Source organism: Arachis duranensis, chromosome 2, assembly GCF_000817695.3.
Source record: "Arachis duranensis cultivar V14167 chromosome 2, aradu.V14167.gnm2.J7QH, whole genome shotgun sequence".
NCBI lineage: Eukaryota > Viridiplantae > Streptophyta > Magnoliopsida > Fabales > Fabaceae > Arachis > Arachis duranensis.
In genome coordinates, this window is record NC_029773.3 from 84,250,621 (window position 1) to 84,267,811 (window position 17,191).

At 33.8% G+C, this 17,191-nt stretch overlaps 2 protein-coding genes across 2 annotated transcripts in view; both read left to right on the forward strand.

The window, feature by feature from the left end:
• Positions 1 to 3,979: 3,979 nt before the first annotated feature.
• Positions 3,980 to 6,578, forward strand: LOC107475440 (WEB family protein At2g38370). The gene is made up of 2 exons (XM_016095073.3): positions 3,980 to 4,258; positions 4,781 to 6,578. Exons 1-2 carry the CDS (start codon positions 4,124 to 4,126, stop codon positions 6,299 to 6,301), a joined length of 1,656 nt encoding a protein of 551 aa, XP_015950559.1. The 5' UTR covers positions 3,980 to 4,123; the 3' UTR covers positions 6,302 to 6,578.
• A 1,055-nt stretch (positions 6,579 to 7,633) lies between these two features.
• Positions 7,634 to 17,191, forward strand: part of LOC107475607 (uncharacterized) — a 27,646-nt gene continuing 18,088 nt past the window's right edge. The window contains exons 1-4 of the mRNA XM_016095272.3: positions 7,634 to 7,731; positions 8,157 to 8,276; positions 8,505 to 8,650; positions 9,193 to 9,378. Of these exons, the coding sequence (XP_015950758.1) occupies positions 8,162 to 8,276; positions 8,505 to 8,650; positions 9,193 to 9,378 (447 nt within the window). The 5' untranslated portion in view covers positions 7,634 to 7,731; positions 8,157 to 8,161. The remainder of the gene's footprint in view (positions 7,732 to 8,156; positions 8,277 to 8,504; positions 8,651 to 9,192; positions 9,379 to 17,191) is intronic.

The window sequence follows — 17,191 nt, forward strand, 5'->3', positions numbered from 1 at the left end:
TTTGCAGGATCAATGACCTCCAGCCATTTTATGACATATAATCAGCAGTCGTAGCTAATAATCAAAGATTAAATAGCTCAGAAAAATATGTTGAATAGCACAAGAGATAAAACATAGTAAAATATATTAAACAACATGATTTAGAAATTAAACATGTATACTCTATTTGTTTGGCCAGTGATTGAGATGTATGATGTTTCAATGCTCTCTTTGTTGTCCATCAAAGGTGATACTCTAGTATATACCCTCATTTGTATTATGATCAAGCTTTGAGAAGCACAGAAAGCAAAATATAAAAAAGTCTAAGACTAGAGACTTGACTAGAGAATTAATAAAGTACAAAACTTACAACAATTTATTAAGCTTTAATCTATCTTCAACGGGACATGATTTATGAATTGGATCAAGAACATGAAATATTTTCTTTTGAACATTCACAATTAACAGCCACCAGTGGCCTCCGTAACAAACTGGGGTAAATAGCCGCAGTTAGGGTACATAGCACAATATTTTAGCCAAGATGACACCAAAATTCTTTTAGAAGTTTTAGAAAGACTAAACTACCAAAAGTAACCATGAAAGAATATTTCGCTGACAAAATTAACCATGAAAGATCATAACTCGTCAGATGTCCACAAAAGTTTAATTCCGTGCACAAAAATAACCAAACCTAATATAGCCTTAACAAAGTGGCTTACGTGGACAGTTTTCTTTCATGATGACATGTGTTGATAGGCTTACATATATTTAGTACTACTTAGGGACAACATAAACCCTAATTCTTTGATCTTCATTGGAACCCAATCTTTGCAGAATGAAACCATACCCGAGCACAACTATCCATCATTCCGAGCTATTCTACAGTAAAGGAGAACCCTAAATTAATTTATTCTCATAGAATTTGAGCAATGTCAAGGAGAGAAGTAACTACAAGCGAAGGAAGCAGATTTTCAGGAGCTTCACATTTAAAGATGAAAAAGAAGAAAATTCTTGATGGAAGATGTCACTGTGGTGAGTATGTTGTCCTGTTGGAATCTTCGACGATTCCTAATCCTGAAAGATGGTTCATTCGTTGTCCCTTTTCGAAGGTATGAAACATTATTTACTATAGTTAGACAAGTATAGGGCTCCTCTGCATCTCTGATTTTTCAATTTTTTTTGGGTTCTGTAAAGTCGAGATTGCAATTACTTTGTTTGGGTCGATGAAATTGATGGGGATGGCAAAGTTTGGCAAGGTCTTTTATTAGATGACTCAATGAACATGAATGTGATGTTACTAATAAGGATGTGGATGTTCTAGTAGACCACAGGGAGAGAAATGTTAGCATGGCCATGAAGATTGAGAAGAATATTGAAGGTGAAATCAAGCTATGAGAGTATGACTTGTGTCCGTGTCTTTGGGATTGTTTCTGCAGTTTACACTTTTCTTGTTTGTAATAGTCATATACAAATGATTGGGAAGTTTGAGTCCAAAATTTATGCATAAGAAATAGTTTCGATACATGGTCTAATCATTTTGTACCAGTGAAGAACAATATAATTCATGTTTGAATGGAATGAAATGTTTGCTATTTATTACATTTTTGTTTTACCACTATTCTTAATAATTATTAATTTTTTTTTTCAACATTGATTAAGCCTTCTGAGTTGAGTAATTAGTTAATCATAATAATATCAATAACAGAATCTAATATGTACTAAAAAATCTGCATAATCCTTCGTAAGATTTTATTAAATAATGAAAACAAGCACAATCATTCATAAAGTTCTTAGAAGCTACATCAATAATAGTTTGAATAGTGTATATAATATACAAAAATGACATAATAATCCAAAATAAAAATAGTTAAACATAAGTGATCCTGATCAATAAAGTATTCAGGTAAATTACAAAAATCCATATTCCAAAAAAATAAGATAATGACTGCTAATGATCATTTTACAAACAGATGGGATGCTAACTTTTTCTTGTCCAAAAAAAATAGATACTCCAAGAATTGATTGATGCCGAAGGCCTTTTTTATTTTTTTTATCAATGTATTCAAACTTATGCTTCATCAACATTCTATTATAAAAAATGTGAATAGCACCGAAATCAATGCCAGATAACACAAAAAGAATATTCAAAAAACACCTATGAAATGGTAGTAAAGGTTACCACCATATCTGGTAGGATGCAGTATATAAATTCTTGAAATTTTTTAAATTTTTCTTTGTTTAAAATATAACACATTAAAGAGACCACCTAGAAAAATAAATGACAAATTTTTTAAATATATGACAGAATAACTCATGAAAAAAAAAACCATTAATATTACAACACAAGAACGTACCATATTTTCTACATGTCCTGTTGGTTTTAGAGACATGAAGTGAAATTTATATCCTTCATAATGAGATTCGTGATTCAGCACATATATAATTTTGTACTCATTGCTCTCCCTATTTTTATTTTTTATTTATTTATTGTTCAATAGTAGTATTTCTTTTTGAGCTCCTTTGTTATTTTGTTCTATTTACTGGAGTCTTGAATTTATTAAGAAAGTTTAAAGTTGGTTGCACATTCTCCAAATTTGGTTCTAGATCATTCTTCTTAGCATAGTCCAATGTTATTTCAACCTCAGCATCCATCACTTTAACCAAATTTTTCAGCTCTTCAATCAGTGATAAGCTAGATTCTACAATAATAACTTTAGTGCTTGTAGGACTTATGCCAAAGTCAAATGACGGTTCATAGAAGTTACTATCCTGAGAACTGCAGGATGACACAAAAAATTGTTTAGAATAAATTAATGCTATGAAGCAATACATCACAGAATAACTAATAAAATAGCACAAAAATTATAAAAAATATATATATTTAACTAGAACTTACGCATTAACAGATTCTTCGACTTGTTGTTCAGGTTATAGAGGATTGGATGTGGATGTGTCTCCTTGTTGTTGAGGTGGTGTAGGATGAATTGTTTGAATTGACACTCTAATGAATTGTTTGAATTGTTCATTATATAATTCAAAATATTATCAATACGAAACACCTGCATGATAGAATGAACCGAAAATATAATACCAAATGAAACGAAAATATTCTCAATATGAAATTATTGTATAATATAAAATGAACCGAAAATTGTGTTTATAAATAATATTGGATTGAGTAATGAAAAATGAAAGTATTCATTATCACTTTATTCAATTGCATTCCATTTTATTCAATTCAAAATTAAATAATCCAAATTTTGTCCACTTGATTCGATTCAGAAGAATAATACAAATCGCTCTCATTCAACTTATTTGAGCTTGAATAATTTATTGTTTTGATACGCTATTCAAATGCATATTAAAATTTGAAAACAATGAAAACGAAAAAGAAATCGAAGTTTTATGTTAAAAAAAATGGAAAAGCAAAACAAAGAAGAAAATCAGAAAAATTAAAGAAGAAAAGAAGCTTTACCTTGAATAAAAATGAGAAAAAAAAAATTTACATTAAAAAAGAAATTTTACGTGGAAGAAATTTACGTTAAAAATCTGTTATAAAAACATGAGAAAAAAAAGTGGCACGACGCATGGAAAGAAATAACTTTGTTGGACTTAGAAGAGAATTACCTGAATGCGGAAGATTATTGAAAAAACTATATTGTAATTAAAAGGATGGCAGCGGTGAACCAAAAAGAAAGGGAAGATAGCAAAACCCACATTGATTAATTTAGTTTAACGAAGTTTCCCAATGTTGCCGAACCGATAACATATTTTTTGGTGCAGGTACGATGACTATTGACTAAGATTAAAGATTATAAAATGGTGAGATCTTTTTTGGTGTCAATAGAAGTATAGAACGGTGAAATTGCGAACACTGAACCCGTTTGACCGTCTGAGCTTTGTTGTCACTTTCTTCAATTCTTTTTTCTTTTTAAATATTATATATAAATGCGATGTCTTGTTACCGTTGACAGAAGAGAAAACTTTGTCCCACCCAATCGCTACTTGTTGTGGGTCCCATTCTCGAAATTGAAGGCAATAACTCCGCTCTCAGCTCTCAACAACACAGACACTCACACTCTCTCTTCACTCTTCATTCTCTCTCTCTCTCTCTTTAGCTCAACGTTCTTCATTTATTCATTCCATGGAGCTTGACGGTGGTGGAAGAGCTGAGATTGATACATCGGCGCCTTTTGAATCCGTCAAGGAAGCTGTTTCTCGATTTGGTGGCCTTGGTTACTGGAAACCTGTTCCCAATAATTCCCACATTCTACTTCAGGTAACAATTTCCTATTCTACTACAAACTAATGCCTTTACCTAGGGTTTCCGATCCTAAATGTTCCAACTTTATGTCTTGTCTATGTAGTTTGTGTGCTATGTGCACAATGTAAATGGGATCATATTCTTATTTTCAATTTTTAGTTCTGGTTTTGTTATGTTGCTCTGTGATCTAGAATTCATATATGTCTAGTTGTAATGTCAATTTGTTCATAAATTTCTACATATTTGGCATGTTGGTATTTAATTTGTGTTACACTATTATGGTAGTTGTCTAATTTTCTGTGAATGTTTATTGCATACCTATAAACAAATCATAAAAATTGAGAGTAGTTTAATTTTTACTCACTTAGTCATCCAATTAAATTCACTCTTTTAGATGACTATTTAAGTGATTAGTATGAAAGTTAGATAATTATTCATAATTAACCCTATATTTATACATCTTCATTTTACTCCAACTTTGAAGTCATTTGTATTGACTATTGAGCTAATTAGTGAAAGTTTCTTTTCTTCAAGCAGCGCCAAAATGAAGAGCTTGACCCTGGAAAACTGGAAGAGCAAGCAGCAGTTATGGAGAAAGAACTAATAGTAAAAGAAAGGGAAACACTTGAAGTCTTGAAAGAACTCGAAAGTACCAAAAAGCTTGTGGAAAACTTGAAATCAAAGCTTCAGAATGAAGAATCTGAAGCGAATTTGAGGCTTCAGATGAGTGTCTGCGATAACGTATCTTCTGTCAAGGACATAGAAGAGGATAAGGAAAACCGAGCCAATCTTGTTCTTCAGCTTTCAAATGAAGGTTGTATTTCATCGTCTCCGGGTTCAATATTAATGGAACTGAAGCAGGCGAAACTGAACCTGAACAGGACTACAAATGATATCGCCGATGTGCGAGTTGCTGTGGAATTGCTTAACAAGAAGTTAGAGAAGGAAAGGATCTCCCTAGAGAAAACCCGTGAGAGGCTAACTCAGAATTCTTCAAAAATATCTTCACTTGAGGAAGAGCTAAACCAAACTAGAATTAAACTACAAGTTGCGAAAGATGCTGAAATTAAGGGCAGTTTAGATGATCCTTCCGATATCACAAAAGAGCTACAGAGATTGAGTTCTGAGGCAGATCATTTCAAGAAAATGGGAGAAGCAGCGAGATCAGAAGTCATGAGAGCAATGTCTGAGATTGAGCAGACCAAGGCTATGATAAGAACTGCCGAGATCAGGTTGGTTGCTGCCAGGAAAATGAAGGAAGCAGCTATAGCAGCCGAAGATGCCGCGCTCGCAGAAATCAAAGCCTTATCACATGGTAGTTCACCCGGAGATTGTGAACCAAAGCACGATGGGATTACTCTTTCCTTTGAGGAGTACACTGCCCTTACTGCCAAAGCTCGAGATGCCGAGGAGCATTCCAAGAAGAGAATCGTTGATGCTATGCTTCTAGTTGACGAAGCAAACTTATCGAAAATGGACATCTTGAAAAGGGTAGAGGAGGCAACAGAAGAAGTTAAAACCAGCAAGAAGGCCTTAGAGGAAGCTTTGGAGAGGGTAGAAGCTGCAAATAGAGGAAAGCTAGAAGTTGAAGAGGCTCTAAGGAAGTGGCGGTCCGATGGTCACAAAAGGCGTTCTTCTATACACAACTCTGCCAAATTCAAGAATTCATACCCGTCTCACCTCCGTCGAGATTCGCGTTTGCTCGACGTGAATGGGATAAATTTGGAAAACAATGAAGTGAATCCTGTTCTAAACCCAACCCTATCCATAGGACAGATATTGAGCCGGAAGTTAATGGTGCCAGATGATTTTGAGGCCAGGAGAAGCTCGGCCGAAGCAAGGAGAAGCTCGGCAAAACGGAAGGTGTCGCTTGGTCAGATGCTTGGCAAACATAGTTATTATGACCCAGATCAACCTTTTGACAGGCAAGTTGAGAAAGAAAATGGTCATCATCCACAGTTCTCTTCTGCAAAGAGAAAGAAATTTGGGTTTGCTAGATTCTCTCTTCTTTTGACAAAGCAACAAAAGAAAAAGAAGCCAATGCTGAACTTGAGGTGAATCAGTATCATTTGGTGGCAATCTCTTGTTTGAAGACAGAAAAATATGAGAAATGTACTTGGTCTTTCAATTACTGTTTGTTGTTTTTACCTTGATTGGTTTGAAATCCTTGCTATGTATACTACTAACTAGTGTTTTCTTTCTTACCCTTGGCTTGCTATGTATGCTACTTGTAGAGATGATTTGTATGAATTCTTTAACTCTTGTAAGCTGGTGTTATATAGTTTCCATGTTCCTAAAGAACAGTCTTTTCTTTTTCCCTTCTTTTTAATCTATATACAAAGTTAATAGTTATACTATATTGGCATCAAGTAGCCTTGGGAACTATATATGATTTCAAGAAGTACTTAATTTTGATTCATTTGCCACTCTTTTGAACCAAGTTTTATTGTAATTATTGGTTTCATAGAATTATTGTTGGTTTTTTAGAATATTTCTTAGTTAAACCACTTTGAAGACCAGAATGCTTCCCTATTTTAATGTGTGTTTTTTATTTAATCAGATGTTCCATCCAATCGATGTATTGTTTTAATTTTTTTTTATTTTTTTTGTGACTAAATAGAAAAGAAAGAAAAAAAAATAGAGACAGCCAAATTAATTGGCTAGATTCATATCTAAATCTATTAGATGTTGAAGCTCACTCCATGGTTGGCTCCAATTCGAATGAATGTCCGCACCAGAAGCAGCCATACAATCTGCAACACTATTTGCATTTCTCTGAATTAAAAGAATAGAGATTCTCCAATTCCAATTCATAACCTCCTGTATATGCTTTGCCAAATTCCATTCCGGAATATATTTACCAAGTATTTTCTGGTTTATTAAGAAAAGAGTTTCTAAACAGTCTGTTTCACAAGTAACCTCACACTGCACACTTCGACTTTTCCACCTTTCAACCGACATCCATCAGGATTGCGAATGATACAACCAAAACCAGCATAGCCAAAAGGAGCAAAACAACTAGCATAACTAATTCTGCACACATACAATTTTTTTTTGTTGATACATTTATAAAGTAATCTACTTAAATATAATTTAATTTGTGTCTAGTACATTGATTTGTGAATAATATCAAAATAACCAAAAAGACTTATATGAAATGAATCAATTAATTACCTTCGATAAAAGATATTTATTGGAAACAATATTTATCAGAAGGTTTTCATAATGAGTATTCAAACTCTAAATCAAGAAATACAAATAAATTGATTTATGAGGAAATATCCAATTCGGTCCGGTCTAATTTTATTTTTTATTTTATCTTGTAAGCCACCACCAGCTAGGAAGAAAAACATTACAGAACAAAACAGCCATGAATCAATAAGAACTACCTTTCTTTGCCTTCTTTCCTTGTCCTCTTTGATTTAGTTGCAACCGCACAGACACACATATATTTCTAACACATTGCCCAATCATTCTTCCCTCATAAGGTACCATTCTAGCCTTCTAATTCCTCACATTAACATTGTGTAAATTTGAATTAAATTTTAAAATTGCATGTGCGTTAGTTAGTTAGTTCTTCCTTAATTTAATGATTTTGTGTAGACATAATACATGATATGATTTAACGATACAGTTTCATAAATGTAACTACTTCTAACGAGTTTTAAATTTTCTAATTAGGGATCCAGAGTTTTTCATTTTTATTCATATATGTACATCTTTGGAAATCAGAATAGCATTTTTAACATATTTATTGCTATTTTCTAAAAGCAAACAAATAAGTTTGCTATAATTTAAATGTAGTATTAGAATTTGATTTATAAATTGTTTAGTTTTAATATTAGGTTATTTAGATTAAATTTATCTTTATTAGCAAATTAAACATGGGATTTTGAAGTGGTTGTGATTTCAGGCACCATGGAGGGAAGAATAATGGGGTTCTTGTTTCTGATTGTGTTGAGTGCTATCTGGACTTGTAATGCAAATGAACTTGCAAAACCAGATGAATGGAGCATCACCATAATAACTTCTGGTAACTTTTGTATTTTTGTTTTTTATTTATTTGTATTGTATAATTCTTCTAGCTCCAATTAATTAGCCTTAATTAACATTTTATTCTTAGCTGATGAACAAACACAAACACATTAGTTTAGGTTAAGTGAATAATTTCTGTATATATATAGTTTGGTTTTGGAATTTGAAACAAAGATGCATCAATAGACAAGTTCATCTTAATTAATAACACACATTCAAAATGCAGAACTAAACAGAGATTCAGGTATGTGTGAATTTTGTGAGGAATACGTGGCTGAGGCACTTGATTATCTTACTGATAACAACACACAAAATGAGATTATTGGTGTCCTTCATAATTGTTGCTCTTATATGCAGTTTTACAGCAATGAGGTCAGTACTTATGAACGTAATAAATCCATTTTTGTTGGGAAAATTATGATCACTTTTCTTAGGAAGTTATTGTTTGAATGTTGAATGAATCAAAACTTTAGCAGATTTTAATTATTATTATACTCATAACATTTGAATTAAATTCTAATTTTGTTTGGAACATTTAAATCGTTGTATTTTTAATTCAAACATTTTTTTATTATATTTTTTTCTCTAACCAAAATTAAAACTCTTCTTCCAAAAATACTCCTCTTTTTCTAATAAGTAATAACTACAACTACTACTACAGCCACCATGAATATAACTATTACCATTATATAAAAGAAGATGATAATAGAGGTAAGAGATATTTTTGAAAAAAAATATTTTTGACCAAAGAACTAAAACAAAACGAAATAAGACCTTTGGAAAAAAAAAAGTTTCAAATGATAGAAATACAATTAGAATTTAGCACAAATATTAGTAACGAAATCAATACTTTGTCCATTTTATAAATTATTCACTAATGTATAGTATGCGGTTTCTTCTTATGCATTTCACAGTGCACCAAATTGGTGGATTATTATGTTCCTCTTTTCATCTCAAAAATAGCTTCAATTGATCCTCAAGAACTCTGCAAAGACGCTAACATATGTCCATTCATACTAAATGTTCAAGAAGATAGCTGTGCCAAGTGCAGAGCTACTGTTTCCGCCATACTCGTTAAGTTGAAAGATCCTGAAACACAGGTTAGTAATCACAAATTTAAAAGAGTGAGTACAATTAATATAAGGCTCTTCATTGTTGAAGTATTTTATTATTATAATTGGAATTGATGGTTTTATGGAACATTGAAGCTAACAACTTGCTTGCACCACAAAACTACGTTAACACATCCAAAGTTTTTTAGGGGAAAATGTTACTTGATATATATAATTTAATTCTAAAAGCTAACTCAACACATAAGAGATATTTTTTGCTTGCAAATATTTTAGAATTTTAATTCTTCAGATATATAAGACTTGTAATACAGTAATATATCTTTAATCAATTTAGATTGATCTAGTAATTAATTCATATGTTGCTTAAACAAAAATAGTATAAAAACATATATGATTCAATCAAATTTCATGTTCTAGGCTTCGAACTTCAACGCTTGCTTAGGGGGATATGTAAAAATTAGTAAAGCTAATTTTAGAAAATAAATAAATAAATAAAAATTAAATAAAATAAAAGGTAATAAACAATCGTAGTTTATAACCGTAGGATTTTAATGGTTGAAAAAGAGAAGAATTATATACCTCTAATTGACGGATGATTCATATTGAAGAGACTCACCTATAAATTGAGCTTTTCTTTAATTCATTTCAATCAAGTCATCCAGATAGAATAACATAATATTTCTTTGAGTAGTTTTCTCCTATATATGATAGAGAGAAGTGTGTTTTCCTTTTGTCAAGAGAGAGTGTTATTATTGTAGTCTCCTTGTGATAGAGAGAAGTTGTAATTCTCAAAGAAAGTTATTCAATTGTTCCCATATTTTATACAAATTTCTAATTTTTCATCTCTATATTTTGCTGTGTCATTTGTCTGGTACCTAACAGTGGTATCAGAGCCAAAGGTTGCTAAATTAATATTTTTTTTCTGCTGCGAGTTACCGTCTAAAAAAATGGCAGCAAAGTATGAAATTCCAAAATTCAGTGGGAGTAATTTTTCATATGGAAATTGAAGATAAAAGCCATTATGAGAAAAGACAATTGCGTTACAGATGAAAAATGGAAGGAGATGGACAACAATGCTGTTGCAAACTTACACTTGGCACTAGCTGACTCGGTTTTATTAAGTGTAGCAGAGAAAAAAACAGCAAAAAAAATTTGGGATGCTCTCACCAAATTATATGAAGTCAAGTCACTTCACAACAAGATATTCTTGAAGAGAAGACTTTATATTCTTCGAATGAGTGAATCCACATCGGCAACGGATCACATCAACAATCTAAATACGCTATTTTCTCAACTATAGCGGAAAACGAACGTGCAGAGCTCTTACTTCAAAGTCTACCAGATTCATATGATCAACTTATCATTAACTTAACTAATAATGTTTTGACTGATTATCTTTCTTTTGATGACATGGCTGCTGCGGTTCTTGAAGAAGAATCTAGGCGCAAGAATAAGGAAGACAGATTAGAGAGCTCAAAACAAGTAGAGGCTTTATTGATGACAAGAGGGAGACCAATGAAGCGTGGTTCCAGGGAGAGTCAAAGTAGACCAAAGTCACAAAGTAAGAAGTAAGTCAAATGCTACAATTGTGGAAAGAGAGGGCACTTCAAGAAAGATTGTTGGAATAAGAAGAGTATAGAGAAGGTTCCAGAAGGATCAAGTTCTCAAAGATGTGTTGTGAGTACCTCTGATGATGGAGAAATCCTGTATGACGAAGCAACAATTGGTTCTAAAGGTAGTAAACAACTCACTGATGTTTGGATTGTTGATTCAGGAGCAACATGGCACATGACTCCTCATCGTGATTGGTTTTGTACATATGAACCTGTCTTGGAAGGATCTGTGTTTATGGAAAATGATCATGCCTTCGAAATTGTTAGAATAGGTACTGTCAAAATAAAAATGTTTGATGGTTCTATTCGTTCACTTCAAGGGGTAAGACATGTGAATGGCTTGAAGAAGAATTTGTTGTCGATTGGGCAACTGGATGAACTTGGTTGCAAGACCCATATTGAAGGTGGGATCTTGAAAGTTGTTAAAAGAGCTCTTGTGGTAATAAAAGCAGAAAAGATTGCAGCAAATCTATACATGCTTGTGGGAGATACTTTGCAAGAGGTAGAGGCATCAGTTGCTTCAGCAAGCCAAGAAGAAATGACGAGGATATGACATTGCAAACTGGGCCACATGTCAGAACGAGGCTTGAAGATTCTTGTAGATCGTAATCTCATTCCCGGGCTCAAATCGGTAAACTTACCATTTTGTAAGCACTGCGTTACAAGCAAACAACATAGATTAGCGTTTGGTAGATCAACTGTTCGGAGCAAGCACATATTGGAGTTTTTTCATTCTGATGTGTGGGAATCGTCGGAGATGTCCCTAGGAGGAGCAAAATATCTTGTATCATTTATTGATGATTACTCTAGGAGGCTATGGGTGTACCCGATCAAGAAGAAGTCAGACGTGTTTGCGATGTTCAAAGAGTTCAAAGCAAAGTTAGAACTTGAATCTGGAAAGAAGATCAAGTGTTTAAAGACAGATAATGGAGGAGAATATGTCGATGGTGATTTTCTAACATTTTGCAAGCAAGCAGGTATTCAACGACAATTCACAGTTGCATATACGCCTTAGCAAAATGGTGTAGCAGAGCGAATGAATAGGACTCTCCTAGAAAGAGCACGAGCTATGTTGCAAACTGCAGATTTAGCCAAGTCTTTTTGGGCAGAAGCTGTTAAAATCGCTTGTTATGTGATAAATCGTTCACCATTAACTGCAATTGGGTTAAAGACACCAATAGAGATCTGGCAAGGTAAGCCACCTAATTATTCTTCTTTATATATATTTGGTTGTCCTGTGTACATGATGTACAATCCCCCGGGAAAGAACAAAACTGGACCCAAAGTCTAGAAAATGTATATTCTTGGGTTATACTGACGGAGTTAAGGGTATCGCATGTGGGATCCCACTGTCCGCAAGGTAGTTGTCAGTAGAGATGTGATATTTGCAGAAGATGAATTGCAAAATAAACAAGAAAATGACAGCACTGTTAAAGAAATAACCACTGTTCAAATAGATGAAAAATGCAGTGAAGGTGATCTTTCTGAAGCAGAACCACAGCACGAAGAACAAGAAGCAGAGGCCAATGACATAGAAGTTTGTCGATCCACTCGACAAAGAAGAACACCATCATGGCACTCAAATTATGTTTTGACAAACCATGATGCATATTGTCTTTTGACAGAAGATGGAGAGCCAACAAATTTTATGGAGGCTATGCGCATTCCAGACGCTTCTATGTGGATGACAACAATGCAAGAAGAAATTGAGGCATTACATAGAAACCATACTTGGAAACTTGTTGAACTTCTAGCAGGTCGAAAAGCCATTGGTAGCAAATGGGTTTACAAGATCAAACGAGATAGTAATGATCAGTGTAAACCCCGGTTAAATTAGTAGATAATTAGTCAATAAATTAATTTTTAATAAGAAAGATTAGAAATGTGAATATTATATTAAATTAGGATAGAGCTCATCGAAACGAGAATTTTGACACTAATTTCGAAGAAAACGGTCCAAGATTGGACCGAACGGACCGAACCGGTTAAACCGGGCCGAACCGGTTAAACCGGGCTGTGGGCCCAATTAGTCCAACAATTAAAAAGAGCCACGGGCTCTTATTCTCTTCATTTCCCTCAACGATGCAGCAGCCTCCCAGGGAAGAGAAGAAGAGAAATTCGTTTACGGTGAATTCAATTTCCCGTAACTTCCTCGTTTGAGCTCCGATCGCCGCACCGTTTGTGGCCACGCGTTCACCGCGTTGAGCTCTACATTTCTACCGGAATTTTGAAAAAATAATTTTTAAAATTATAAAAGTAATCATAAAAAATGGCAAAGATCTTCTTCCCTTGAACAGTTCGGAAGGAGATCCAACCTTATTTTTTGGAGCTAAAAAATTTGGTAAGAGAGAAAAGATAAAAGAAGACCTTTAGAAAAGGAGGGATGTCAAATTCCCGACAAAGAATGGGGTAAATTTTTAAGAAACTCCAAGAATTAGGATAAAGTTGGAAAGGAGTGACATTACAGACTCTAAGGACTTCGTTTCGAAATCAGAAAAGAAAAGACTAACATCTAACTTTGTAAAAAGAAACAATCATATATGTAAATAAAGTGAAGCTTCGACCTATCAAGTTGGAAAAAGCACACCATTTCCTCATAGTCGGCAACTACAATCTTATAATTTCTCTCATCCTCTTGATTTAGACATAACCTATGATGCCTACGGAAAGTTTCAGCATAATTGTTATCAATAATCGGGATAAGAGTCAGAACAGATATATCCACTCATGTCAGGTCGGACGGGACCTTAGAAGACATGTTATGAATTATTGAACGAGACATAAAAGCTATACCTACAATATAAGAAAAGAAGATCATCACTACAAGTCGGTAGGACAATGATACCAACATAAGCATGCATACAGTCAAAAAAAAGTCAGGTCGTCATCAACCAAGAACGTTACAGTTCTTGCAACCCTTCGTACATACAACAAATACACTACATTTTTATTTGGAAAAATGGCACCATCTTCAATAAGAAAAACCATTTTGGACAGCATAGAATAAAAATTTCGCACTCAAATTCACACTAATAATCACGGCAACAACAAAGAAAGAAGCAACTTTCACAATTAATTTTTCAAGCATACAAATAATTATCGACAAAGAAAATAAAAAAACAAGCAGAAGTGCATCATCCAGACCGTAAAAAAGTTCAAAAAATCAAAGGAACCAACCTGGTGGAAATAAGAATTGGAGTTGATACATAATAACAGCAAGAACACGGACGATCCAAAACTTCTAATATATGAGTATCCAAACAAGAATTCAAGATAAAAAAATCTTGAAAGGAGAACAAGGGTTTACAGAAAAATTATGAGACGAAATAAAGATGAAGCAATTTAGAAGGAAAAACGAGAAAGAAGAAAGAGAAAGAGTTTTTGTATTTATAAGATACTGGGGACAAAAAAGTAAATTCACACTCCTTTATTAATGGGGCACGGTTACCAAGATAACTGTTGAACAATGTTGTAGAGTTACGAAAATAAGTAACGCCTCACAATTCTAAATCACGTCGAGCACCTAACCTAACCTCCAGGAAAGGCAGTATGCCCGACCTGATATCTTACTCTATAGAAGCAAATCGGATCTACAAATGCTTGAATCCGAGTCTAGTTCGGACTCAAATAGGGGCATTATTCATACCCTGTCCTAGAAATATAGCCAGACCCAAAATGAATAAAAGCTCACCATGTAAAGGTGGCCTCATTTACTCTTATCTGACCTCATAGAGGTTGGGCGCAACAACAACTACTCAACCATACTTTTCTTTTTATTAAGTAACTAACTCCTATGGTATCTCCTATCCATCTAGAAGGGAGATCTAAAGGCCATCCACCATCCAAAGTGGAACTACTCTAAAAGGTAGTTATCTCTTATACTATAAATACACGAACAACTTCAGGTATATTCAAAATTCAATCTACTAAAAAAATTTTCTTAAAGTTCTTGTTAACTTAAGTATTGAAATTTCTTATAAGCACCACCTCCATCTCCTGGCGAGAAACTCGGACGGTGACATCTTGATACTAGTACAAGTCAAATGCTATCTTAAAAGGAGTTTGAACCTCATGTCCAAGGCAAAAACACTCCAATTTCAGACTTTCAAATAACCTTTAGAATAATAAGAATATCGAAATTATTCTCATATCAATATATATTAAGCTCACCTATATTTATATATATATATTGGAAGAATAATATATGTTTGAAAAATTTGGACCTGGATTAAATCTAAAGCGTTTGGTACGTGATTGGTTGAATATATTCTAAATATCTCATTTAAAATAAAAAATAAAAATATAAAAAAGAAAAAGAAAAGAAGAAGAATTAAGAAAAAGTCATGATCTATAAACACAATGATGACTTTCCATTTTCAAGGGGTTGTTGAGTTCGTTGATGTGCCTCCATTTGCCATAAAATCAACCTTTTGTCCAAATCATTCGTTTCGTATGACATACTTCTTTCTTTCTTTCTTTCTTTTGTCTAATAACTAACGAAGTGTCCCGTAATCATACGGGTAAGGTAAATTTAATAAAAATTAATTAATATTAAATTAATTTTAGAATAACTAATTAAATATCCAAGTTTTAGCTAATCGGACTTGTCAAGTTGGCTTAATAATCGACAAATGAGATTCATTAGCCATAGGATAGGTATGCATCATGTACATATTACTTGAATTACTTGTTTGTGCATTAACTGGGTGTGCCTAAGTGTATTTGCTATGTTAAATATATATTTGCTATTTGCAGTATTTGTAACCTTCTTGTATTTGTCTTTATCTGCTCATTTGTCTGTGACATGTTATCGGAGATAAAGGTATGGAGGAAAGGCAATGGGACTTAGATTCAAGACTAGGTTAAGATAGGCTTAGCTACTCTTAGAGAACCACCTTTTATGGCTTCTGTTTATACTTTAAGCTTTATGATATGAGTGTCGGTGTTCTACGATTGCCTCTGGCATTTCTAGGACCTTATATCTTATATGTGTGACATCTTTACCATGCTGAAAACCTCTGGTTCTCACCCCATACTATGCTGTTATTTTTCAGATGTAGGTCGAGAGGTACCTCCTTATTCGTCTGAGCTTCTGAAGCGAAGTGATTATCGAGTTACTCTTTGGATTTATATAGTTATGTATATATATGTACTTAGTTTTCTCTTTGAACAACTTGTTCCTTTCGATCCTCTTAGAGGTTTATGGAGAGACAGTATTTTGTTTATGTAAATTTGGATTTTGGATATGTATATATATCTGTATATATTCTCTGGCTAGTCTTGACTTCGTGGGCTGAGTTAGGAGCTTGTTATTTTGTACTTTTGGCCCTTTACTCCTACTTTTGTTATCTTATGCTTAATAGTTATAGTTTTCTTAGCATGCAAGTTAACTCGTTAATTGAGCATTGCACTTTTATTTTCGCGGTTTTTATTTCATCTATTCTTTAAGGTTTCTAGTATATTATAATTTTTCTTCTATTATATGTAAACATTTTATTTTAGAGGTCGTAATACCACACCACCTCTGTTTTACAGCTTAAGCGTAAAGCTTAGCGTGGTAGGGTGTTACATTATGGTATCAGAGCAGTTCGTTTCTATAGAGCCTGAAAGACGGACTGATTGTACTTCTGTGCATTCTCTGTATATGTGTTTATGTGCTATTAGGATATCTGACTAATATATATGGCATAAACATTTGTGTGCATGCATTTGGAACTTAAAGCATTAGACCTGTGATATTGAGACTGATCAACTTAATATCCCTCGTTTGGTTTGTATAGGGACCAGATGTTGACTCGCAAATGCGATTGTAGGCGAGGTAGAGGTAGGATAGGCACCTTTACTCCTGGCCTGGCAGGGAATGATCCAGTAGACTTTATGACTGCTCTAAGAAATATGGCTGCAGCTATTCATGCGACAGTCGAGGCACTGGGTAATTAGATAAACCAGGGTAATCACGGGAATAATGATCAGATAAATCAGGGAAATCAGGGGAACAATAATAATGAGGGCGGTCCAATGACACTTGCTACATTTCTGAAAGTTCACCCTCCGACTTTTAGGGGAACCTCAAATCCCACTGATGCAGATAATTGGATTCAGGCTATGGAAAGGGCGTTACAGGCACAACAGGTTCCTGAAGAGCAATGGGTTGAATTTGGAACTTATCAGTTGCAAGGTGAAGCTCAGTATTGGTGGCAGGGAACACGACGTATCCTGCATCCTGA